Source organism: Vicia villosa, linkage group LG1 (genome assembly GCF_029867415.1).
Source record: "Vicia villosa cultivar HV-30 ecotype Madison, WI linkage group LG1, Vvil1.0, whole genome shotgun sequence".
NCBI classification, from domain to species: Eukaryota; Viridiplantae; Streptophyta; class Magnoliopsida; order Fabales; family Fabaceae; genus Vicia; species Vicia villosa.
The window spans coordinates 217,455,184-217,482,197 of record NC_081180.1 but is presented as its reverse complement, the minus strand read 5'-3'; the positions used below and the strand labels follow the sequence as shown (position 1 = coordinate 217,482,197).

General features: G+C 36.7%; 3 protein-coding genes across 3 annotated transcripts; 1 reads left to right on the top strand and 2 right to left on the bottom strand.

Annotated features, from left to right (window-relative positions):
• Positions 1-2,398: 2,398 nt before the first annotated feature.
• LOC131622580 (protein MALE DISCOVERER 2-like) lies at positions 2,399-6,929 on the top strand. Its single transcript, XM_058893622.1, has 14 exons — positions 2,399-2,690; positions 2,789-3,120; positions 3,222-3,354; positions 3,628-3,699; positions 3,816-3,959; positions 4,048-4,191; positions 4,379-4,480; positions 4,583-4,626; positions 4,707-5,144; positions 5,244-5,434; positions 5,513-5,645; positions 5,899-6,053; positions 6,144-6,329; positions 6,416-6,929. The coding sequence occupies exons 2-14, from the start codon at positions 3,021-3,023 to the stop codon at positions 6,674-6,676; spliced, it is 2,103 nt and encodes a 700-aa protein (XP_058749605.1). The 5' UTR covers positions 2,399-2,690; positions 2,789-3,020; the 3' UTR covers positions 6,677-6,929.
• Positions 6,930-8,608: 1,679 nt separating this feature from the next.
• Positions 8,609-9,622, bottom strand: LOC131622573 (protein DOG1-like 4). Its single transcript, XM_058893617.1, has one exon. The coding sequence runs from the start codon at positions 9,392-9,394 to the stop codon at positions 8,720-8,722; it is 675 nt and encodes a 224-aa protein (XP_058749600.1). The 5' UTR covers positions 9,395-9,622; the 3' UTR covers positions 8,609-8,719.
• A 3,305-nt stretch (positions 9,623-12,927) lies between these two features.
• LOC131594977 (uncharacterized) lies at positions 12,928-13,707 on the bottom strand. Its single transcript, XM_058867191.1, has 2 exons — positions 13,416-13,707; positions 12,928-13,322 (listed from the first exon to the last, which is right to left on the bottom strand). The coding sequence occupies exons 1-2, from the start codon at positions 13,705-13,707 to the stop codon at positions 12,928-12,930; spliced, it is 687 nt and encodes a 228-aa protein (XP_058723174.1).
• Between the last annotated feature and the right edge of the window lie 13,307 nt (positions 13,708-27,014).

Genomic DNA, 27,014 nt, shown 5'->3' with positions numbered 1-27,014 from the left:
GACTCTGATGATATTCAAACGTTGTATACACAAACATCAGATCAGAAGCAAGTACAAGATGGCAGGCTACGCTGACTGACAAAAGGAACGTTAGAAGCTATTAAAGGCAACGTCAGTAGACACAGCGTAAACAAGGCTCGAGGTAGTTGACAAAAGAGTGAAACATTAAATGCAATGCTGTACGGAATACGCAAAGCATTAAATGCTCCCAACGGTCATCTTCTCAAGTGCCTATAAATATGAAGTTCTGATGAGAAGCAAGGTTACCAACTCTACCGATTCTGACGAATTCTGTGAATACAAACTTGCTGAAACGCTGTTCAAATCAAAGCTCACAAACTTCATCTTCATCAAAGCTCACTACATTGCTGTTGTAATATATTAGTGAGATTAAGCTTAAACTTTAAGAGAAATATCACTGTTGTGATTATAGCTTTTCAGAAGCATTGTAATACTCTTAGAATTTGATTACATTAATTTGTAAGTAACTAGAGTGATCAAGTGTGATCAGGATACTCTAGGAAGTCTTAGCTTGTGTCTAAGCAGTTGTAACTAGAGTGATCACGTGGTGGTCAGGATACTCTAGAAAGTCTTAGCTTGTGTCTAAGCAATTGTTCCTAGAGTGATCAGGTTGTGATCAGGATACTCTAGAAGACTTAGTCGTGGGCTAAGTGGAAAACCATTGTAATCTGTTGAGATTAGTGGATTAAATCCTCAGGTGAGGTAAATCACTCCAAGGGGGTGGACTGGAGTAGTTTAGTTAACAACGAACCAGGATAAAAATAACTGTGCAATTTGTTTTTATCGTTCAAGTTTTTAGACTATACTTATTCAACCCCCCCCCCCCCCTTTCTAAGTGTTTTTCTATCCTTCATCATTGACTTGAAAGGGTCAGGCTTATGTGTGGGATGTTGCATGTGAAAAGAGTTTTTGTGAACTCAAGAAAAAATTGGCGAGTGCTTCGGTATTGATTTTGCCTAATCCGAGTGAACCTTTTGTGGTATATTATGATGCGTCGAAGTTGGGTCTTGGTTCTTCTTCTTCTTCTCCTTCTTCTTCTTCTTCTTCTTCTTCTTCTTTGACTATGACCTTTTGTGCATCTGTAGGTTATGCTCCCAATTCTTCATAGTCATTATACACAATTTCAAGTACTTCTTGAGCTCCGAAAATTGATTTCATCAAAACACTCTATCTTTCCTAATTTCTTCCATCAAGAACCAAGATGTTAGATGGAAATCTACCATTTGTATTCATGATTGTTGAGTAAAACACTAAATTTACACACCTCGCAATGTATTTCCCAATTTAATAATCCTTCACAAGTCTCCCGTGTTTCACTTGTATCGAAACCAATTCCTGTATCAAACAAATTTTTTTAGTATCAAAATCAAATCTTTCTCTAGTATCAAATCAATCTTTTGGTAATAAAACCAAATACCTAGTATTGAAACATACTCTCAATACCAATTGTTAGCATGACTCTAGAGTTTCTTGCAATGGAAGCAATCAATTACTTACACACAATGATGAACAATAAACTTATGTAAATCACAATCACTTTCAAACTAAAGTTACAACAATTTTTATAATAGCTTGTTGATTAAGCAACCAGCTTAACTAACTAAACTTAACAAACTAACTAATTTGTTAAATAGTTAGTTAAGACACTAACAACCTACGAGCATTATCTTTAAGGATTAACAACTATCAGGATTGACAAACGGTGTAGGTGAATGATTATATGTTTAAATAAAAAATTTTATCGTATGAAAAAGATTTAAAAAATTACGATTTTATATAAGTTGATGTTAACAAAATTCCTTATCTCATTATTTAAAAAATTAAAAACAAAATCTAGAAAAATAATTTGATTACTATTTTAATAAATATTAATTCGAGTAAAAATATAAAATAAAATTGATAATTTTTCTAAATAGTACTCTAAAGACACTTGTACAAACATTTGTTAGTCTTTTGAAAACATATAAGTCGAGTAGATAAAAAAAACTACATAAATGTAAACAAAATAAATTGGAGCAACAAACCATATGAGACTTACCTAGTAATACAACAAAAACCAGTCCTAGGTTGTCGGACATGGGGCCCAACAGAACATACCACTCTTTCAATATAAGTTTGCAATAAAATACATTTTTTAATTATAATTATAATAATAATAATAATAATAATAATAATAAAATAAAAAACAAATCAAACGAACAAATTAACAATAATACTAATAAATATTAGTGTAAAACAAAAACAAATGAAACGAGAAATTTTAGGTGGCTGGTGGGAATGATGAGAGAGAGAAAGAGAGAAACAAGACACAGAAAAGAAATCAAAAATAGTGAATCAAACAACTGGGAATTTTGGAAAGAGAGAGAGAGAGAGAGAGAGAGAGAGAGAGAAACTAACAACATAGGCACAGAAAAAAACCATACAGAAAAAAAGACAACATCGTCAAATGTTGAAGATGGTCGAAGAGAGGGTCCTCTAAGATCATCCTTAAAAAGGCAGCAATCTTACAGAATCAAACAAACACTCATAACAAAAAAAAACAGATTTAACCATTCAACTTTTGCTGCCTTTTTTCTTGTCTTTGTCTCAATGTTGCCACCACCTTTAATATATTAATTTTCTTACCTTATACATTCTTCATTTTTGCAACCTTTTTCCTTTTCTACATGGTAATTAATTAATTAATTCTAACATTACTTTTTTGGTTTTATTCTTGTTGATCTTGATTCATATATAAGTCATGCATTTTGTTAATTTTTTTTTTCAGGTAAATAAATAGATCTATTGTTGAGGATATTTAAGAGGAAGATATATTGAGTAGGGTCTACAAGGTTATGTCTTTGTTGAATATATTGTAACAAAGAGATAACATTGTAAAAATGAGGGATCCTGATATGATCTATGAGTTTGAACCTCAAAACCTTTGATTTGTATAAAGTTTTTCCTAGTTAGTGATTTTCTTAGACCAGAAGGATTTTTGGCATTGGCTTCACCAAGAAATGGGAATGAGATGTAACACATTTGGATTTTGGTTTAGGATTTATGTTTGCTTTATTTCTGTTTGGGGGATTAGTGAGTGTTTGTCGCTTAACGACGAAGGTAACTTTCGTTACAAGTTTCTATAATTTAAGTGTTTTTTTCCATCATATATTAGTGTAACTTGTAACTCAAGTTATTTGTTTTGTTTTTGTTTTATGTAGGATTGGCTTTGTTGGAGTTTCGTCAAAGAATAAGTTCTGATCCTCGTGTTGCGTTGGAAAATTGGAATTCAAATGATTGTGACCCTTGCAACTGGTTCGGGGTTCACTGCATCGATGGTAAAGTGCAGACTTTGTAAGTTCCTATGGTAACTTAACTCTTTTCCTTTCTTATTATAGGTTGATGCACTCGAAATTGCAATTGCAATAGTGATGGTGTCCAAAGACTTTTTGCGACCCTATAAATTTTGGGCCCTGTGGGTAGCACGCCCTCAAAGACGGCCCTAAATGAAGGCGAATGTGGTTGATACCGTGTTGCAGATTGCAATTTAGAACTATAGTTAAAGAAAATTGCAAGTATATATGATGAAAAATGTAGTGCTGAATTTTAAGACTTGTGTTCTTGTAGGGATCTAAATGGTCTGTCCTTGGAAGGGACATTGGCTCCTGAGCTTGGGAAACTTAGTCACTTAAAATCACTGTAAGGAATCTAATGCGATTCTTGTTTTTTTGCGCATGGATCTAGTTACATTGATTACCATTAATATCGACAAATAAACCGAGTTTGTTAATTTTGTTACTATTTTTTCATGACAGTGTGTTATGCAATAATAACTTTTCTGGTGAGATTCCTAAAGAGCTTGGAGAATTAGCTGAGTTAGAGTTATTAGATTTAAGGGAGAACAATTTATCAGGATGCATCCCAGTTGAACTTAGTAAAATGTTATCTCTAAAACACTTGTAAGTTATATCTATATATTTACATGTCTTGTTATATATGTATATGAGCTTTATGTGTACTAATTCTTGAGGATTTTTTTTATGATAGGTTGCTTTGTGATAACAACATAGAAGAAAGTGATTCTCATCAAGACCAAGGGAATTTCAGATTATTTTCTAAATCACTACTTGATGAATGTTCATCGCCTCTCGCAACATTATTTGCCTGCATTAATAGAAAGTTTGGTCACTGGTAAGAAAATTTCATTTTTCTCTTCCTTGCTCAGCAAGTAACCTTGTAAGGATCTTTGCGATCAAAGCCCGGGTGTTCTTTGTTTGCGTTTTTCGTATCTATTATCTTTTGTATGCTTGCCTTCATTCTTGCATGTTTGAATACTAGTTTGTAATTTATGGTCTTTTTGGATGAATGGAATGTGCAGTGTGTGGCATAGCAACATCAAGCAATGGAACAAACCAGATTCGTTGATTATTCCGATTAAAGTAGCACTTCTGAAATGCCTCGATGTCTTTTCGCTGCCTCTGTGTGTGGATAATAAACTTTTGGCCTATTGATAATCTCAAAGTGCATACATTTTCTTTACGCAATGCTTGACTTGTACTAAATTTTCTGCTTTCTTGTGCAGGTTCAAGCAAGTGCATGAAGAGAAAAATTTCGACCTTCAGCGTCGTGAGTTGAAATCCTTCGCTAAATTATGACTTATTGATAAGTTATTAAAAGATTTACTTCTAATGTCTTGCATCATGTAGGTGCTAATGAACCAGAAATCGCGATGAGTGTGCCAAATCTTATTAGTTATGGGCGTCGTAGGTTACTTGAGCATTCGAGTAACCTTGCCGCCGCACCTTATAAAGGTGAAATTCCAAAAGGTTTCAGTCAAACTCCAATTAGCATTAGTAGTGGATCTTTTCCAGCTTCTCCAAATGCAAGAAAGAACCGAACTCAGTCACGTACACCACCATTACCTCCTCCTTCTGATTCTCTTCCAAATGATGGACACCACTCAAGTCTACCAAAAATGGACATACATGAAAGTGTGTGGAAGTATATACTTATTGTCATAGGAATTGTAGTGATTGTCGTTTTGATCGTAGTTCTTCTTTGCCTTTGGAAAAAACCAGCAGCTAAAATAATTAAACCTTGGAACACAGGCATAAGTGGACAGTTGCAAAAGGCTTTTATTACAGGTACTAGTTCATATGAGTGAAGAACACAAATTATAGACCTTAGTGAATGAAATATTGTGTTGATAACAATGTCTTTTTTGATGTTATGAATTAATGTAGGTGTTCCTAAGTTGAATAGAGTAGAATTAGAGACAGCATGTGAAGATTTCAGCAATATTGTTATTAGTTTTGAAGCATGCACTATATTCAAAGGAACATTGTCTAGTGGAGTTGAAATTGCTGTTGTTTCGACTTTGGTTGATTCGCGAAAAGAATGGACTAAGAACATGGAATTGAACTATAGAAAAAAGGTTCATGTCCTCTTAAATTGCATTGAACAATCCAAAATTTCTATTCTGCTAACTGATTAAGTTTCATGAATTCTACAGATTGCGACATTGTCTCGCATTAACCATAAGAACTTTATTAATCTTATTGGATATTGTGAGGAAGAAGATCCATTCACAAGGATGTTTATATTCGAATATGCCCCAAATGGAAGCCTATTTGAGTACCTACATGGTAATGCTTTTTGTTTTAGTTTTTACTTTGTTCAATGCGTGGTTTTAAATTGCGATCGAGATTACCTAGTGACTTTTATAATACCTAAAAATACCTCTGATGCGATTGCGATGCTGATGCAAAGACATATTATGAGGCCCTATCTAGCTACAATTTTATCCTCAAAAACTTGAGGCCCTCTGCTGTAGTCTATCTTATACATCCTCAAAGACGGCCCTGATGTTATGCATGATTTGTTTCTTTGTTTTTTCAGTTAAAGACGTTGAACGTCTTGAATGGAGTGAAAGGATAAGAATAATAATGGGAACTGCGTATTGTCTTTCGTACATGCACGGTTTAAATCCACCGGTATCTCATACCAAAGTTGCTTCAAATTTGATCATGTTGTCAGATGATTATGCTGCAAAGGTACATACACACATTTCTCTTCTATCTTATTGTTTCCTTTGTTACCAAATAAACTAAGTAAAAATTGTCTTCATTTTATTGATCTTTCAGCTTGCAGAGATCACTTTTAGAACTATTGTAGATTCACCTAGGACAACTAGAGGTGACTCTTCAAAGAAAGCCGAGATGCAACGCGCGGCTTTTGACACCAATGTCTATGATTTCGGAATATTGTTGCTAGAAATCATTTCCGGGAAATTGCCTCATTCTGAAGAACAAGGAAATCTTGTCAACTGGGTGAGTTTCGCTACTATGATTTATGATTTAGTGTTAAACTCTGCTAAACATCGAAACATGACTAATTGTAAATCGAAACTTGCTAGGCTTCGGAGTACTTAAATGACAGAAGAAGCATAAGCTATATGATTGATCCGAGTTTACAATCATTCAAAGACAGTGAACTCGACGTGATCTGTGAGGTGATTCAAGGGTGTATTCAACCCGAACCGAAGTTAAGGCCAACAATGAAAGACATAACTTCGAAATTAAGAGAAGTGGTTAATGTAACACCAGAGCAAGCTTCTCCAAGGCTTTCTCCATTATGGTGGGCTGAACTTGAGATATTATCAGTGGAGGCTACTTGAAGTCAGTTTCAATCTTATTGATTGATATAGTAAAAAGTTTTTCAAACTTGAATCTTATTATTGTTCTTTTGTAAAAAATTATTCATCATTGATACGTTAATTAGCTATTTATGTCCAAAAGAAGAAATGTGTGTTATGTTGTTGTTTAGCAAGATCCTTGATGTAAATTGTATGTTGTTTTGTAAGATCTTTGATGTAAATTGTATTTTAGTTGACGAAGTTTCTATGTAAGAATTCTGACTTCTGTCACGTTTCCTCTGAAAGAATATGCTATTCCATCGAATGAAAAACCTCATTCGAGCATAGTCCGTCCCACAGTATATGCCAATAATTTTGAATTTAAACCCTCTCTGTTGTTTATGGTAATGGAGAACCAGTTTTCTCAATTACCGATAGATAACCCGAACATGCATCTGTCTGTTTTCGTCGAATTTTGTGACACTCTAAAATGAACGTAATCGGTACGCATTGAATAAAAAATTCGATACGCTATTTGGGTTCGTGGTACGTTAAAATAGAATAATCAATATGTATTTGATTAAAAATTGACGGATAGTAGTACCCATCACACCAATGGAGGCCCCATATGTGTTACATTTGATCTAGTTCAGTAAAGGAGGATGATTTAGAATCTCCTTGAACACCGGAGCCTTTGAAGGATGAACCATGATCTTGAACTTTTTCAAGATGTTAAAATCCACCATTGAGTTTGATGCAACCTTCAAAGTTGCATTGCCTGAAATATCCTCTGGATTGCATTGATAGACAAACATGGCTGCTGAATAAAGAATAACATTGATCCAATGACAAAATTTCTCACTAAATCCAAAACCTCTAAGTTGCTTAAAGTATTAAATGCTTGGGAAATGTCTACCTTCATGGCCAAGTTACCACCATAACTTTTGTTTTGAAGAAGAGTAACTGCTTCTGAGGTATTTGAATTGTATTTAAGTAAAATCTTCCAACCAGTGAAGAACTGAATTACTGCCATTACATTCTCTTTCTTGATAATCTCCCAAAGGTTTGATAAAATAAAATCTACCAAATCCATCTAGATCTGGTGCACTATCTTTGGCCATGTTAGTGCATTATGAATTTCCTCCCGTGGTGTAATCATAGTCATCATGTTATTGTGCTATTGGACTTCTGACTTCTCATTCATAAGTTTAGGTATGACCTTATCAACCAAATCATCTTCCAGCAAAACAGAAACAGTATGTTAAATAAGTCTTTGTATTATGTGACCATATGGCCAGCAATTTTGATCCTGATCTGAAATGGTGGTGCCATCAATATTAAGAGAAGAAACCAAGCTTCTGCGGCAACATGACTTTTGAGTTTTATCTGATAAATACAACTCAGAAACCAACATAAGCTTAAAGTGAAATGCATGCATGAGTTGAGGTTAAATGAATTTTTGTCTCATACTATGAATCTTGCGTGTGAGATGCTATAATAATCCCTTGTGTCAAGTTTTCTCACTGTTTATGTTTACATGTGCACCGTGTACATGTCCCTTCTATGTAACATGTTACTCCCATATTGACACACACTATTGTCTCTATACAAGAAACTGATGATGCAATTCACCGACACAAGAAACAAATACTCATGTATCTGGTCCAACTCTCGACAAAATACATTTCATTTTTTCTTTCTTTCTTGTATTTAACATAAATCAAATTTATAAGTGGCTTCTGCAACACTTTTCAGATTTTTATTGACTTTTTCCTTTTGCTGTCTTATCAGTTAAATTTTCCTGTGGTGATGAAATTTACATTAACAATTTCTTGAGTAGTATACTATGTCTTTGAATGCTTAATGCAAATTAAAAATCTATAATTTTTCTGCTTCTTTTCTTACATTAATTCAACAACTTTTAAAGCCAACAGAACAAGAATATTACAACTTCATAAAGACATAAAGTAAACAGTTTTTTTCTTTTCATTTTTGGGTTCTACTTAATAAAGGAGTATACTAAACAAATTAATTAATAAGCTACTTAAGCCTATTAAATTAAACATATACTACTCAAAACTAAGACTATGGATCTTTCTGAGTGATCTTGTTGATCCCAAGTTGCCTCAAGCTTAACTGCATACCAATATGTGCAGCCAAAAAATGAAGAGACTGAATTGGAGTAAGAACATCCAAAACCCCTTTCAGTGTCTTAAGTCTAACACAATCTGAACTTTTCATTACTTTCTCCAAACCACCAAACACTCCTTTCAAAGCCACTTCAACCAACCCATCCACTCTTGCATCATCTTTCCTACCTCTGCATGATATTTTCGCCAGCTTCACCATCTTCAAATCAGCCATAGCCACTTGCTGCCTCTCCATCTCTCCCTCCACCTTTTCTTCCTCCATCTTTGTCTTCATTCTCAGTCCATCTATCTTCTTCTTCTCTTCATCTGTCATGTCGAACTTCTCCAGGATGCGAAAGACAGTAGAAGGTTTCCACCCGGTTATCCAGAGATATGAGTTTTCCAATGGAGTAACCCATGTTGGTGAAAAGAAAACAACAACATCTTCATGCGCTGCTCTCCATTTCACAGTGTAGTATTCTTTCAAATGAGCCGTGACTTTTGAAACCAGTGTTTGTAGCTCTTGTTCATTCATCACCGTCTCTCTTTTTGATACCTTCAGAAGCTGGTGCTGAATTTCCTCTAGGTTCAAAATCCATTTCTCGTAGAATTCTGAGAAACTCTTCTTCATGTTGTTTGTTGTTGTTGTGTATGAGATAGTGTGTGGATATATGGTGAGATGAAAGAAGAAGGAGGTGAAGGAAAAGAAACAGATGGAAAGATAAGAGAAAGACACGAAAGAAAAAGAGAGTAGTGAGAAATGGATTGCATGGATTACGCGCAGCTAAATGGGAACAACTGAGATTGACGCATTGCAAATATGAATATGTGTGAGCGTATCATGTTTTAGCACTTTATAGTATATGGACCTTTGACTGTGTTGAAAGGGCACGGTGATGAGGGTGGAAAGGTAAATTACAAATTCTCAGTGTCACCATTTGTAAGTTACCTGAATGTTTGTTTTTGTGTGGTGTTGTTGAGGAGTGAGGTATGTGTCCTTGTGTGAGGTTGTTGGGAGTCCACTTGGAGTTTGTCATTGGAAGAATATCCACCTCTTTGAACTATAGAATAGAGCTTTCAATAATACACTTCCTTCTTTTTCAAATGGTGAAATGTTTTTTATTGAGAAATGCAAAGATGTTCATTTTAAAACAATTCTTTTTTATAAATGGATGGTTATATATAGTTGGAGTAATATTCAAAATAAAATTAGATATATTTTATGTTGTCATGAGCAAAAATCATTTTTGTTTTAATTTAAAAAAAATAAAGACATTTTATATTTTGTTTTTAAAGTTTTCTTGCAATTTACTTGTTTTCACTTGTATGTGAACAACCGCACGTTAGGAAACCTAGTTGAATCGATAAACGAAATCGAATGTTATTTTCACAAAAGTCGTCGCTTGCAACAAAGATTTATAGCGATGGTTGAATATGTCGAGTTTCCTCGGAAAGAATATGCTATTCCATCGAATGAAAAACTTGATTCAAGCATAGTCCGTCCCACAGTATATGCCAATAATTTTGAATTAAAACCCTCTCTGTTGTTTATGGTAATGGAGAACCAGTTTTCTCAATTACCGATAAATAACCCAAACATGCATATGTCTGTTTTCGTCGAATTTTGTGACACTCTAAAAATAAACGTAGTGGACCCAATCGCTATTTGATTAATATTTTTTCTCATTTTCCTTATCAGACAGAGGTAGAGCATGATTGCGGTCCTTACCGTCAAATTCCATAACAACATGGAATGAATTGAAAGTTGTGTTCGTAGACTGATGTTTTCTTGGTGACTTTCTCTCTTCCATTATCTCTTAATTTTCCGCATGTTTTATTTACTCAGATTTTCCGCAGCATATTCAAACCATAGTCACATAATTCGTAATTCGCTTCGGTACGTGGTACGAATTCGGGTACGTGGTTCGCAACTCTCAAAGAATTAGGTATGTGAGGGGTATAAAAAAATATAATAATCGGTACGCATTGAATAAAAAATTCGATATGCTATTTGGGTTCGCGGTACGTTAAAATAGAATAATCGGTACGTATTGAATAAAAAATTGACACATTAATTCATAATTTATTTGATCAAAAAAATTAATTCCTATTTTATTTAGTTATAAAATAATTATTACTGTAGTAAAATATGATTAACAGAAGAGAAAATGGTTAATAGTAAAATATGCGGACATTATCGTACATTTGGTAAAAATATATAACAAGTCTCACATTGGTACTTTGTTTAGTTTTAAAATATAAGGTAGCCATAAAAATACTTGCAGTTTGGCCGGATCTATTAGATATTACCCAAAAGCATTAAATTAGTGGGGGTCTTCAATCCAATAGTATGTACCTGGTTCTTTAGTTGACGGAAATTCTTCACGAATTTTAGCCTATCAATTCGCAAAAGTACTGCGAGCTGGTACCCTCGAACCAATTCATATGTACCCCGCGATCTAATTCATATATACCTTGCGGTTTTTCATATGTACCGCGAATTCTGTACCTGCCGCGAATTCGCGGTTCTTCATATGTACCTACGAATTCTGTAACTGTGATTCAAATGTTTTTTTTAAAATGCTTCTAAACTATGATTTTCATAAAATAATTTTTGTAACTACCTTTTTTCAAACCTCCACAATTCACCACCTCTCTCGTGTGTGGAATGACATGCTCTACAAAATTATCAGCATAAGAAGAATTTCTTTTCTGGCCTCTGCTTTTCAAGAGAGGTTTTTTTTAATAGGCAATGAAATTCATTCAAAAAAGGAGTATAAGGGATATTCCACCCGATTAGAAAAAAAAAAAAGAACGGGAGTCCTCTACCTCCTAAAGCATAAGAGAGGAAGAGTATGTCACGCATAAAAGTTACTATTTCATATAATGTTACAAGAGGTTCTCAACCAATTCCAAACGTTGAGAATTATCGCCGACAAACAATCTTCAAAGATGAAGGAAGTATTCTTGAAAATGATGGAGTTACGATTTAACCTTATAGCCCAAACCGTTGACAACCAAATCACCGCTATAATCAATCTTCTATCAAAACACTTCACTTTATCAAAATAGAGGAAAAAGTTTTGGAACTCTTCAAGATTAATTTCCTCAAAATTTTCAATCCAAATATACACCTTCCTCCAAACTTCTCTTGTTATAGAGCAAGAACCACATAAGTGTGATAAGGATTCCACATCTGATGAACAAAAAACACAACAAAGATCGATTCGTTAAAATACCCCTCTTAAATAATTGATCCTTAGAGACCGATCTATTTAACAAGAATCTCCAACCAAATAAATGTATCTTCGGTGGGACTTTAATCTTCCAAAGATAATTAATCACAATCAACACGGAAGGAGAAACAGAGGAGGAGGAAAGCATTTTGTTGAATAAATGAAAACAAGATTTTACTGAAAATTCCGCACTTGATTCCTTCAATCAAACATAGTTATCCTCTGACTCTTTCGCTGGCAAAAAGTCCTTCACTACATCTTCAAAGTGTTGCTGAAGATCATGTTCCTGAACAGCCCTGTTTTCGACAAAAAACGGAACCTCCCAGGCCCAGCCGCGGTCAGACCACTCTCCTACATCAGCCATGGTTATACAAGTGTCTTCGGCCAAAGAAAATAGCTCTGGAAAAGCATATTTTAGCGACTGCTGACCAATCCACTTAGTGTGCCAAAAGGAAGTTCCTTTTCCATTACCGATACGGCACAAGACAACCCCTGCAAAACGGTTATTAGAAGGAGAAATATTGTTATCGGAAAGAATAAGATTCTTCCACCATATAGAGTCACTCTTTTTCAACACGCTCTCGTTGCCGATGAGGACCTTGTTAACAGAATTTCCATACCGGCTCCTTAACAAACTACTCCAAGCTGAATTGTGTTCTTTTAGAATCCGCCACTTCCATTTATTCAAAAGAGCCAAATTCATAACCTCCATGTTTTTAATACCAAGGCCACCGTTGTCACGAGAGGAGCAAGCTAAATCCCAATTAATCCAATGAATCGGTTTCTTTTCACCTCCACCACCCCATAAAAAATTACTTTGAATAGTGCGTATTTCTCTAATGACTTTGGAAGGGGCATTGTAGAAAGAGAGAGTGTAAACCGAAGTGGCATTTAAGACCTAATTAATTAAAGTTACGCGACCCGCTAATCAGAGGTGTCTTCCTTTCCAAGTGGCAAGTCTTTTCCTCAAAGAGTCAAGTAATTCTCTCCGCATCAAAATCTTTCTAGGACTATCTCCAATTTTGACCCTAAGGAACTTGAAAGGTAAGGAATCTATATTATAAGATAGGAAGTCTGAGGCCGCATTGAGAAGCCACTCACCCACATTGATACCATAAAGCTTACTTTTATGAAAATTTATCTTCAATCCCGACATCATTTCAAAACCTCTTAGAATAGATTTCACGCACCAAAGATTACTGCTACTACCATCCACCACAATTAACGTGTCATCTGCAAATTGAAGTAAGCTCACATCCTCCGCTTCATTTATCTTAAAACCTTGATAATCACCCATCTCCTTTTCCTTCCTCATAAGTGCCGCTAAAGTTTCCGTGGCCAAAACAAACAAAAAAAGGGATTAAAGATCTCCTTGACGAAGACCCCTCTCCACCTTGAAATCCTTCGTGGTACTACCGTTAATAATAACGGACATGCTACTAGAGAAAACACAACCTTCCATCCATTTCATCCACCTTTCGCCAAAGCAAATTTTCTTAAGAATGAACCTCAAGAAGTTCCAATTAACACAATCAAAAGCCTTTTCAAAGTCAACTTTCAACACCATGCAACTCCTTTTCTCTCGTTTAGTCAAATCCATCACCTCATTAGCCATAAGGACGCCGTCAAGGATGTTTCTACCTGGGATAAAAGCGGATTGGTTGTCCGACACCAACTTCCCCAAAACGCTCCTTAACCTTGAAGCCATGATTTTAGAGAGCACCTTATACAAACTACCTACAAGACAGATGAGACGATATTCAGACAAGGATTACGGGCTCTTATACTTTGGAACTAAAGTGAGAAAAGAGGAAGAGCATGCCTTGGTCAATCTAGCTTTATTGTGAAAGTCATCCACGGACTTGAACATATCTCCTTTTAATAGGCCCCAATTTTGTTTGAAGAACTCAAGAGAGTAGCCATCCGGACCCGCACTTTTATTTCCATCACAAGACCACACCGCCTCCTTAATTTCCTCCTCCGAAAAACGCCTCTCTAACTGTAACACCCTTCTAAACCCCGTGGAAAATTTAACAAAAATCAGAGTAAAACATGAAAAAGGGTATTACAACTCCAATAAAGTAAACAAATATTCATGTCATGCCATAAAGGAACGATAAACCAAAAATTATTCAGATAGCATGTTAACACAGCGGAATATTCTTAACAACTGAATAATCAACATCCGGAGTCGGAGACTCATGATTCAACCATAAACCATAAACAAAACAAGGGTTTATCAGCCAATTCTAAAATAACGTTCCCAGTGTTACACGACTAGAGCATGACACAGACCCAACTGACTCTAACGAACTACTTGACGAGCTAATCCTCACCAAGTACACAAGCTACTCCTCAATCTGAAAAATAACAACAGTAAGGGTGAGTTTCATTCGCATTAACAAATGTTATATGAATATAAACAATACAACTTCATCCATACATTATTCACCCAAATCAATTATATTCAGATAGTATAGCAACATTCATCAAATACAGTCGTTCATGCCAAACACACACAAATTATAACATTGGACAACTTCCGTTCATGTTACAATTATACACAACAACCTAATGCAATGCAACTAAATGCATGTGGTACCAAACATGGGATAACCCATCTCACCGATCCACCACCATAAAGATTCGGCTACTTCTCTCACTAATTCCACACAATGGGAATTAGCTACCGCTGTCCCACCACCATAAGGGATACAGCCCGCAACATGATTATGAAATGCATGCATCAACCACGACATGCTCATCATTAACATCTACCAACGATTCATAACCATTTATTCACAACATACAAGCATAATAATATCACAACCATTTGATATTCACCACAACATAATACATTTAACACAACAATATATTTTCATCTCAGCAATCATACTAGCTAAAACACCGCATAGCATGTTCGTACCGTTACTCAATCTACCACCAAATACCAATTCTCAAAACCAAGCAAAATGATTTTAAGTTATAACTCCCTAATATACTTCATAAAATAGGGGATTAATTCATCTAACGGGTTCTCGAAACGGCGTACAAACAGAATTAACGGTTTAAAAGTTACGGATATTTAAAATAAATATTTTTCAAAAAGCTTCAGTGGTAACCGGTTACCTAAATGATGTAACCGGTTACATCACTGACAGTAACCTTTATTTTTCAATTTCGCCCAGTGGTAACCGGTTACCTAAATGATGTAACCGGTTACATCATCGCGAAATGCAGTTCTTCGCCCATTCTGAGACCATGTAATCGGTTACCCTCCTCATGTAACCGGTTACATTACTGATATAGCAGAAAAATCACTTTTCTGCAGCACTTCATTCATCCCAATTGCGAACCCAATCATACCAAAACGTCCATAATCTCATAACAGCACGAAAATGCACATTTACACATACTTCTAACATGTTTTAACATCAATATCCAACATCAAACATCATTCACAATAGCTCTATTGCATCACACATCATAAATTGAACCTAAGTTCTACAAAACCCCAAAACCCCAAACACCGACATATAATCCAATTCAGAATCCTAACATACAAACTCAATTGAATCATTCATAATACCCATAATAGAGGTTAATGAGAAGAATCCCCCCTTACCTCGATGTCGAATTCTTGGGTACTTTTGCTCTTCGCACTTGCTCTTCTCCCAATTTCACGTTCAGCCTTCTCTTCTCTTTTTTGGTTCTCTTTTCACAAAATCTTCCTCTTTTCTATTTTATGAAAAATATAACCTTAGTCTAGTAAAAAGGCTTTGCAACTGACACACCCCCCAATTGCTACTCGCGACACTGGCCCATTAGCCTCATTAATTCATATTTCTCAAATAATTCAATTAATTCTAATATTTAATTAAAAAATTATTTAAATTAAATAAAGAAATTTATGGGGTGTTACAACCCTCCCCCACTAGAAAAGTTTTCGTCCTCGAAAACATACCTTAGGCAAAGAGTTCCGGGTAGGAGTCCTTCATCTGGCTCTCCAATTCCCATGTAACATTTCCACCGGCTGGTCCTCCCCAAGCTACTCTGACCAACGCTATCTCCTTGCCACGCAATTGTTTCACCTTCCGATCTTCAATCCTCATAGGCAAGGCTTCAACTGTCAGATTATCCTTTACCTGTACATCATCCACTTGGATCACATGAGATGGATCAGCAATGTATTTCCTCAAATGCGACACATGGAATACATCATGCAGATTCGCAAGCGTCGGTGGCAACGCAATGCGATACGCCACCTCTCCTACTCTTTCCGAAATATGAAACGGACCAATAAAACGCGGAGTCAATTTCCTTAACTTTAGAGCTCGTCCGATACCAGTCATAGGAGTAACTCTCATAAACACGTGATCTCCTTCTTGAAATTCAAGTGTTCTCCGCCTCTTGTCATGATAACTCTTCTGACGACTTTGAGAAGCCTTCATCTTCTCCTGAATCATCTTAATCTTTTCCGTCGTTTCTTGAACAATCTCCGGTCCAATCACAACACTTTCGCCAGATTCATACCAACATAAAGGCGTCCTACACCTCCGACCATACAAAGCTTCAAACGGAGCCATACCAATACTCGAGTGAAAACTATTATTGTAGGTAAATTCGATCAAGGGTAGATAACTATCCCAAGTACCGCATTTTTCCAACACACAAGCACGCAACAAATCTTCTAGCAATTGAATAGTTCTTTCCGTCTGTCCATCCGTCTGCGGATGATAAGCAGAACTCAATCTCAGCTTAGTACCCAAAGCCTTCTACAAACCTTCCCAAAATTTGGATGTAAACCTTGGATCTCTATCTAACACGATACTCGAAGGAATACCATGTAAACTCACTATCTTCTCAATGTATAATTGAGCCAGCTTCTCCATCGGGTAATCCATTCTCATTGGTATAAAATGAGCAGACTTTGTCAACCTGTCTACAATAACCCAAATGGCTTCATAGTTCTTCACCGTCTTTGGTAAACCAAAAACAAAATCCATAGATATACTATCCCACTTCCATTCCGGAATAAATAACGGTTGCATAGCTCCATACGGTTTCTGATGCTCAATCTTCGACTTCTGGAAAGTCAAACAAGCATAGACAAATTCAGATATTTCCTTTTTCATTCCAGGCCACCAAAACAGCTTCTTTAAGTCATGATACATCTTGGTAGCACCAGGATGAATACTCAATCCACTACGATGTCCTTCTTCGAGAATACTCTTCCTCAATTCGGAAACATTAGGAACACAAACACGATTACCAAACCTCATAATACCATTCTCGTCGATTCAGAATTCACCTCCCTTGCCCTGGTTAATCAGAGTCAACTTATCCACCAACTCTACATCAGCTTTCTGACCCTCTCGAATCTCTTCCAGAATACCACTAGTCAGCTTCAGCATACCCAACTTAACACTGACAGGAGTGCCTTCGCATACTAAACTCAAATCTCTGAATTGTTCAATTAAATCCAATTCTCTCACCATAAGCATAGACATATGCAAAAACTTCCTACTCAAAGCATCGGCAACCACGTTTGCTTTACCCGGATGGTAATTCAGTCCAAAATCATAATCCTTGAGGAACTCTAACCACCTTCTTTGCCTCATATTCAGCTCTTTTTGATCAAAGAGATACTTCAGGCTCTTGTGATCACTAAATACTTCAAACCTCGAACCATACAGATAATGTCTCCACAATTTCAACACAAATACCACTGTTGCCAACTCTAAGTCATGAGTCGGATAGTTTCTCTCATGCACTTTGAGTTGTCTCGACGCATAAGCGACTACCTGTTGATTCTACATCAGTACACCTCCTAATCCTAACAATGAAGCATCACAATACACAACAAAAGATTCCACCGAATTCGACAAAATCAAGATCGGCGCACTAGTCAACCTCCTCTTCAACTCTTGGAATCCTTCATCACATTTCGAATCCCAGATGAATGCTTGACCCTTCCTAGTCAACTTAGTTAACGGCAACGCTAGCTTTGAAAAACCTTCAATGAACTTTCTATAGTAACATGAAGACCAAGGAAACTACGGATTTCGGAAACTGACTTCGGAGCTTCCCATTGAGACACTGCTTCTACTTTCGTTGGGTCAACGGCAATACCATCTTTAGAAATTACATGCCCAAGAAAGCTTACTTCACTTAGCCAGAACTCACACTTTGACAGTTTCGCATAAAGTTTCTTTTCCTTCAATAGTTCTAATACCACCCCTAGATGCTCTGCATGTTCTTCTTCACTCTTAGAATATATTAGAATATCATCGATAAATACCACCACAAACTGATCCAGGTAAGGATGGAAGATCCTATTCATATACTCCATGAAAACCCCCGGCGCATTAGTTACTCCAAATGGCATCACTGTATATTCGTAATGACCATACCTTGTTCTAAATGCCGTCTTCTGAATATCATCCGTCTTCACCCGAATCTGATGATATCCCGACCTCAAGTCAATTTTGCTGAACACGCTCGCACCAACCAGTTGATCCATCAAATCATTAATCCTCGGTAATGGATACCGATTCTTGATAGTAACTTTATTCAGCTGTCTATAATCCACACACAATCTCATAGAGCCTTCTTTCTTCTTTACCAACAACACCGGCGCACCCCACGGCGACACACTAGGACGAATGAATTCTTTTTCCAGCAATTCTTCTAGCTGACTCTTCAACTCCGTTAATTCAGATGCCGACATACGATACGGCACCATCGACACAGGACTAGTTCCAGGAACTAACTCAATAGCAAATTCTACCTCCCTCTCTGGCGGTAACTCTCTTACATCTTCTGGAAAAACTTCTGGGAATTCACATACTACCGGTAAGTCACTACCCACCACTTTCTTCTTCACTTCCATGGATGCAATCAACAAAAACACGGCAGCCCCGTCCTTCATTGCTTCACCCACTTGTCTAGCCGTCATCGCTAGACCCTCAACACCGACATCTTCCGGAAAAATAACCGTCTTCGTGAAATAGTTGATATGGACCCGATTAAATTGCAACCAATTCATGCCCAGGATGATATCAAGTTGTTCCAACGGAAGGCACACTAAGTCCATTCCAAACTCTCTACCAAAAATATCAATTGGACAGTTCAAACAGGCAAACGAAGTAGTCACTGAACCCGACGCAGGAGTGTCAATGATCATACTTCCATGAATATAAGATATTTCCAAGTTCAGACGTTTAGCACAATCCAACGAAATAAACGAGTGAGTTGCTCCAGTATCTATTATTGCAATTAAAGGAGTGCCATGGATAAAACACGTACCTTTAATCAATCGATCCTCTGGAGTAGTCTCTGAACCTGATAAAGCGAAAACTTTACCCCCAGCTTAATTCTTCTTTGGCTTAGGACAATGTGGACTAATATGGCCCTCTTCACCACAGTTATAACAAGTCACAGTCTTTCCTTTGCAGTCAACGGCAATGTGGCCTGCCTTACCACACCTGTAGCACTTCTTCTCTTCACTTTTGCACTCATGAACGCGATGCCCAGGTTCCCCATACTTAAAGCACGTAACAGGGGCACTAGAGTCTCCCCCACTAGGCTTCCTCCAACCTCCAACTTTATGATTACCTCTACCATATGGTTTACCACGGTCCATAGGCTTCTTCCCCTTTTTGTCAACTAACTCCCGGGAGTGAGATGACTTCAGCTTGAGGTTATCCTCTTCATAGATTCTACTACAATCCACCAAATTAGTAAATCGACGAATCCTTTGGTACCTGATTCCCTGCTTAATTTCATCACGGAGACCATTCTCGAACTTAACACATTTCGAAAATTCGCTCGCTTCATCATTGTTATAGTGGACATAGTACCTGGCCAGCTCCACAAACTTTGAAGCATATTCCGGTACCGTCATGTTACCCTGTGTCAACTCTAAAAACTCAACTTCTTTCTTGCCCCGAACATCCTCAGGAAAGTACCTCCTCAGGAATTCTCGCCTGAATACAGCCCAAGTAATTGCTACACCTGCAGATTCGAGTTCATCCCTATTATCCATCCATCAATCATTAGCTTCTTCAGACAGCATGTGAGTACCATACCTCACCTTCAGATTTTCAGCACAATCGATCACTCGAAAGATCCTTTCAATTTCCTTCAGCCACCTCTGAGCGCCTTCGGGATCGTGCGTGCCTTTGAACAACGGAGGATTGTTCCTCTGAAAACTGTTCAGCTGCCTGTCAGCACCAATAACAGCTCCATTGGCATTCCCTCCCAACACACCAGCAATCATGCCCAGAGCCTCAGCGATCGCGTCGTTGTTTCTTCCTTCTCTTCCGGCCATTGTTCTGCTAAATATCAAATGATATTCATTAGAACAAGAAGTATCGACAATGTCAACCTTACACTAATCGCATACAAAGGATTAACCGACACTAAGACTCTGACTCAAACGACTATGCTTTGATACCACTATTGTAACACCCTTCTAAACCCCGCGGAAAATTTAACAAAAATCAGAGTAAAACATGAAAAAGGGTATTACAACTCCAATAAAGTAAACAAATATTCACGTCATGCCATAAAGGAACGATAAACCAAAAATTATTCAGATAGCATGTTAACACAGCGGAATATTCTTAACAACTGAATAATCAACATCCGGAGTCGGAGACTCATGATTCAACCATAAACCATAAACAAAACAAGGGTTTATCAGCCAATTCTAAAATAATGTTTCCAGTGTTACACGACCAGAGCATGACACAGACCCAACTGACTCTAACGAACTACTTGACGAGCTAATCCTCACCAAGTACACAAGCTACTCCTCAATCTGAAAAATAACAACAGTAAGGGTGAGTTTCATTCGCATTAACAAATGTTATAGGAATATAAACAATACAACTTCATCCATACATTATTCACCCAAATCAATTATATTCAGATAGTATAGCAACATTCATCAAATACAGTCATTCATACCAAACACACACAAATTATAACATTGGACAACTTCCGTTCATGTTACAATTATACACAACAACCTAATGCAATGCAACTAAATGCATGTGGTACCAAACATCAGATAACCCATCTCACCGATCCACCACCATAAAGATTCGGCTACTTCTCTCACTAATTCCACACGATGGGAATTAGCTACCGCTGTCCCACCACCATAAGGGATACAGCCCGCAACATGATTATGAAATGCATGCATCAACCACGACATGCTCATCATTAACATCTACCAACGATTCATAATCATTTATTCACAATATACAAGCATAATAATATCACAACCATTTGATATTCACCACAACATAATACATTTAACACAACAATATATTATCATCTCAGCAATCATACTAGCTAAAACACCGCATAGCATGTTCGTACCGTTACTCAATCTACCATCAAATACCAATTCTCAAAACCAAGCAAAATGATTTTAAGTTATAACTCCCTAATATACTTCATAAAATAGGGGATTAATTCATCTAACGGGTTCTCGAAATGGCGTACACACTACAACACGGAAGACATACAAAAGCGCTTTTTTTGGGCTTTAACAGCGCTTTAAAGCGCTGCCAAAGCCAGTGCTGGCATAGGTAACGAAAGCGCTTTTAAAAGCGCTCTGGTAGACCCCCCTATAAGAGCGCTTTTGCTGGAAAAAGCGCTCTGGTAGCCCCCCCTATTAGAGCGCTTTTCCAAAAGCGCTTTGGTAGGTTGCGTTTTTTTTCTTTTTTTTAATCTTTTGCAGCACTTTTTGTAATAAAGCGCTTTCGTATGTGGACCTTTAAGAGCGCTTTTTAAAAGCGCTGTCGTTGCTAAATGAGGTATTTTAAAGTGCAGCCTGTAATTTCAGCCTCCCAGTTCGACCTGTAATATTTTCGACCTGTAATATATTTTCAACCTGTAATATTCTCGACCTGTAATATATTTTCGAAGATATATTTTCAACCATAGGTAGGACTATATATATACTAATATAATACCATTATAATATCCAAAATTTTATATATATATATATATATATATATATATATATATATATATATATATATATACATCATTATGTCAAACAAACTAAATCTCTAACATCAACAATATTATACTTTAAATGTTGGCAACAATATGAACAAAGTTAGTAACCATATATCCTAGAGTACTATAATATTCTCTTCAAATCGACACAAATCCTACTGCATGAATAGCTGATGAATATAAAATTGACACAAATCCTCTTTGATTTCTTCCAACTTAAGTCTCGTGTAAGAAGCAGCACGGAATTCGTCAAAGTACTACAGAATAAAAACATAATATGAATGATTTAGTTAAATGTAATAAATTATAAGAAGTTATCTAATTAAGTTATAAATCCATACCGTGATTGGAATCTCTAATTGATTCATTTGAAGGATTTCTTTCATAAACCTCAAAACAAAGTATCCGCAGTCTGAACTGTTTCGCTGTATCAGACACTACATAGAAAAACAAATAAGATTTTATAGTTGTCTTGTTTTATCAAGTAGCATAAATATTATAAGCAAAATTGTGAAAAATAATGTACCTGCACTTTGATCCAAGTAATGTTGTTTGATTTAGTCCGGGATACCTGTGCGTCTTGTTGACTTCGGAACACTTGTATTGATCTAACAAAAATATAAAAGCATATATTTAGATCAATCTCACAAATAATTAAATATATAAATATACAAGAATATTTAGAACGATTCCACTTACAAATCAATAATTTCCTTCATAGTCGGATAATTGCTCCACTCACCATCTACCGAATTCAGAAAATATACCACTTCTCTTATCGGGTTGATAGCAAGCAACAACCAGTGTGCTCTATAAATTAAAACAATAGGTTATATGAAAATTTTGCTACGCAAAAGAAACAAAGATTAAATGAACCAAGAATGAGAAACTAACCCTATTGGTCGGGTATTATACGCCCAAAGAATCAGACTTTCTGTATTGCCGGATGACATGAATCTATCGACTAAGCGCTGTCTAACTGATTCCGGTTCCGAAGCAATTGTCATTCCGCTGCAATGGGCGGAAGACACGAAACGGAATCTGTTTGACAATGCAGTCCCGCGCAACACTCTGTCATGCAACAACCTTAAATAAAAACATTATAAACATATTAGCGGATGAGTGAATAACCGGATGTATGAGTGCATATTAGTGTATATTACCGGATGAGTGAAAAACATAATAAACATAATGTGTAAATAAATTGTTCGACTAATTAAATAATATATCGGATGAGTGAATATTACCGGATGTATGACTGCATATTAGCGACGCCTAGTTGTTCATGCGTAAAAATCTCTTCCTAGTCATCTATTGCAATATGTGACATGAATTCAACACCAAAGATACCTTCATCCATATTGATTTGACGGAAAGCACCTTCCTTCAAATCGGACATATCAACAAGTGTTCCGAGCGTCGTCCGGTATCGAGGCACAAAAGCACCACCTTTTTTTGCCGCTTGCTTCGGAGGACCCTTAGGTGGTACGCTACGAACTTCCTGTGTCACTTGTTGTGACCCCCGAGCAGATGCCTAAAAATCATATAACGATCGATAAAATATAAAATCATGCAGTTTTAGATTCAAATTATATATTAACACCTTAAATGTACCTCTTTTAGTGATGCAACAGGCTCCTCCTCCTGTAAAATCCCTTTGCCCTTTGTCAATGATTTGACAAGTACTTTGAATAAATATGTTCCCTAAACCACGGTATGAAACTTCGATTGTGCTCTCGTACTATCCAGTTCACATTTCTATTCGGATTTAAATCTCGGAGAACAACCTTGTGCATTTCAACATACGGCTCAACCTCAATCTCATTGTGCAGAACATACAAGTGCGCTTGATCCCGTTCGACCATTGATACTGTCACAACTTTATTTCCAATTAGCCTTTTTCCTTCTTTTTTTTCGACAATATGAGATTTGGGGAGTCCAATTGATTGAACATTTGACAAATATTCAATACAAAACTCAACCGCTTCTTCAACAACGTATCGTTCGGAAATACAACCCTCCGGTCGACTTCTATTTTTCACGTACCCTTTTAATATTTTCATATAACGTTCAGCAGGGTACATCCATCTCATATAAGCTGGTCCGCACAATTGTGTCTCTTTCACAAGATGAACGACTAGATGAACCATTATGTCAAAAAACGAGGGAGGAAAATACATTTCAAGATCACATAAAGTAACAACTATCTCTTTTTGCAATGTTGGTAAGATCGCGGGATCGACCACCTTACTGCAAATTGACCTGAAGAAGAAACACAGCTTAGTTATTGCGCTTCTTACTTTTTCTGGCAGAATAGAACGTATACCTATTGGTAAAAAATGTTCCATTATAACATGGCAATCATGAGTCTTCAAACTCTTTAACTTGAGGTCTTTCATGGACACAAGTCTTCTAATATCTGAAGAGTAGCCTTCTGGAACTTTAACTTCACTGAGGAACTTACACAATGTTTTCTTCTCCTTTCTAGATAGAGTGTAAACAGCAGGTGGCAGATATGTTCGTCTTCCTTTCGTCACGGGTCCCAATTCAGTTCTCATTCCCATGTTTACCATGTCCTTCCTTATGTTAAGGCCATCCTTAGACTTTCCTTGTATATTGAGTAACGTACCTATGACGCTGTCAAATACATTTTTTTCAATATGCATAACATCCAGGAAATGTCTTACGTACAACGACTTCCAATATGGAAGTTCAAAAAAAAATTGACTTCTTCTTCCACCCACCCTTGACAAGTGAATGTGCAAAAGGCTTGCCAAACTGAGTGCTCACATCTTTCACCTTTTAAAAAATTTGATCACCTGACAAAAAAGGCGGGGCTGTACGATGTTCGGCCTTTCCATTGAATGCTTTTCTCCACCCACGGTAGTGATGATTAGAATTTAAGAATCTACGATGACCGAGAAAGACATTCTTCTGACAAAGCTCCAATCGTGTCGTATCGGTTTCATCTTCACAAACAGGACACGCCTTTTGACCTTTATTGCTGTACCCGGATAGATTTCTGTATGCTGGAAAATCATTAATTGTTCCAAACAACATCGCCCTCAAGTTGAAACTTTCTTTCCTATACCCATCTTAAACCTCCACACCGTTCTCCCACAAAAACTTTAAATCTTCGATTAAGGGTGCCAAGTATACGTCTATGTCATTCCCTGGTTGTTTAGGCCCAGAAATTAGCATAGATAACATCATGTACTTACGCTTCATACATAGCCACGGAGGTAGGTTATAAATCATAAGAATCACAGGCCATGTGCTATGCGAGATACTTTGAATACCATGCGGGTTCATTCCATCAGTAGACAATGACAAGCGAAGGTTTCTTGCTTCTTTTCCAAATTCAGGATAATCAGTATCAACTTTCATCCATTGTGGTGAGTCTGCCGGATGTCGCAACTTTCCATCAATAATTCTTTCATCTGCATGCCAAGTCAAGTGTCTTGAATCGGTTTCACTATGATACATGCGTCTAAATCTCGGAATTATAGGAAAATACCATAAGACTTTGGCCGGAGACAACTTTTTCTTATATCGAGGGGCACCGCATTTAGGACAATCATTCAACGCTGCATACTCGTTTCGAAACAAAACGCAATCGTTTGGACATGCATGTATCATATCATAGCTCATGCCAATAGAGGACAACATCTTTTTGGCCTCATACGTTCGATTGGGAAGAACATTATCATCTGGTAGCATATCTTTCATAAGGGCTAATAACTCTGTGAAACTTTTATCCGACCATCCATTGTCCGCCTTTAAGTTATACAACTTTAACACCACGGACAATCTTGTGAATTTTGTACAACCCTCATACAACGGTTTCTCTGCATCGCTTACCAACCTCTCGAACATTTTGGGACAATCCTCAAGATCTTCTTCAAGCGCTTCTGCAATCTCTTCGACTCGATCATAATCATATGTGTCTGTGAAATCGTCGTTTGAAGCATAATTCGTATTACACCTCGACTCAACATTCCCGTTACTTTTCTCACCATGCATTCTCCAACATGTATAACTTCTATCAATTCCAAACCGTAGTAAATGCGATGCCAACTTATTCCCGTCAACCTTACCCCCATAAAAGCAACCCAAGCAAGGACATGGCATTCGAATCGGGTCTTCGGAGTGCGCAACCGCAAACTTAACGAATTCCCATACTCCTTTCTCGTACTGTTTCGACAATAGGTTTGAATTCATCCATATTTTATCCATGTCTTAATTAAGCTAAACAAATGCTTTTGCTTCTTGGTTTCTCTATCAGGTACTAAGGAATTCTGTCAAGATAAGAAATAGCTATCATCATTATGTCTTGATCAGAATACCTAATGAGATCCTATAAAGTGTGAATAATAGAAATAAATCTTGTCAAACCACTCAAGTCTTGAAATATAATGTAACTACTGTGAATAAGCAACACTTAAGCAATACCTAATGAGATCCTATAGCTTTCATATTGGTTAAGTTGGTAGTTAGCTAAAGATAGGAAGTTACAGTTGTCTCGATTGTTTAAGTCTCTAAAAGAAGACAGTACCTTATTTCAGCCTACCCCCGATTTCTTAAAGAAGACATTACCTTATTTCAAGGTAATATAAGTCCACAAACCAAAAAACTGGTTGAGAGACACTAAATTGAAATTAAATAGAACCATAAACAATAAACTATAAGCAGAAAACAACAAACTATAAGCAAGAAGAAAGGGCTAGTAACCTGAGTTGGACTTGATGTGGGAGACGGGTAGGTTTGAATCGGCGTTGTACAAGTAGAAACCAGAGCTTTCAAAGTAACTGTAAAACTAAATAAAAATATACCAAAACAAATCAATAGACCTCCAGTAGAATAATAATATGATTAGTATTGATTGTACCAAATAATAAAACAATGAGTTTAGTATTGTCTCCATAGAGATTATACTTAGAGGAATCTTAACAATTAATATACTCTATATTTTAAGTT

Coding starts and splice junctions, on each gene's coding strand:
- LOC131622580 (XM_058893622.1), top strand. CDS start 3,021: ATGGGAATGAGATGTAACACATTTGGATTTTGGTTTAGGATTTATGTT. Junction 4,192..4,378: donor AATAGAAAGTTTGGTCACTG/GTAAGAAAATTT, acceptor TGGAATGTGCAG/TGTGTGGCATAGCAACATCA. Junction 6,330..6,415: donor AAGGAAATCTTGTCAACTGG/GTGAGTTTCGCT, acceptor GAAACTTGCTAG/GCTTCGGAGTACTTAAATGA.
- LOC131622573 (XM_058893617.1), bottom strand. CDS start 9,394: ATGAAGAAGAGTTTCTCAGAATTCTACGAGAAATGGATTTTGAACCTA.
- LOC131594977 (XM_058867191.1), bottom strand. CDS start 13,707: ATGGCTTCAAGGTTAAGGAGCGTTTTGGGGAAGTTGGTGTCGGACAAC. Junction 13,323..13,415: donor CATGTCCGTTATTATTAACG/GTAGTACCACGA, acceptor CGGAAACTTTAG/CGGCACTTATGAGGAAGGAA.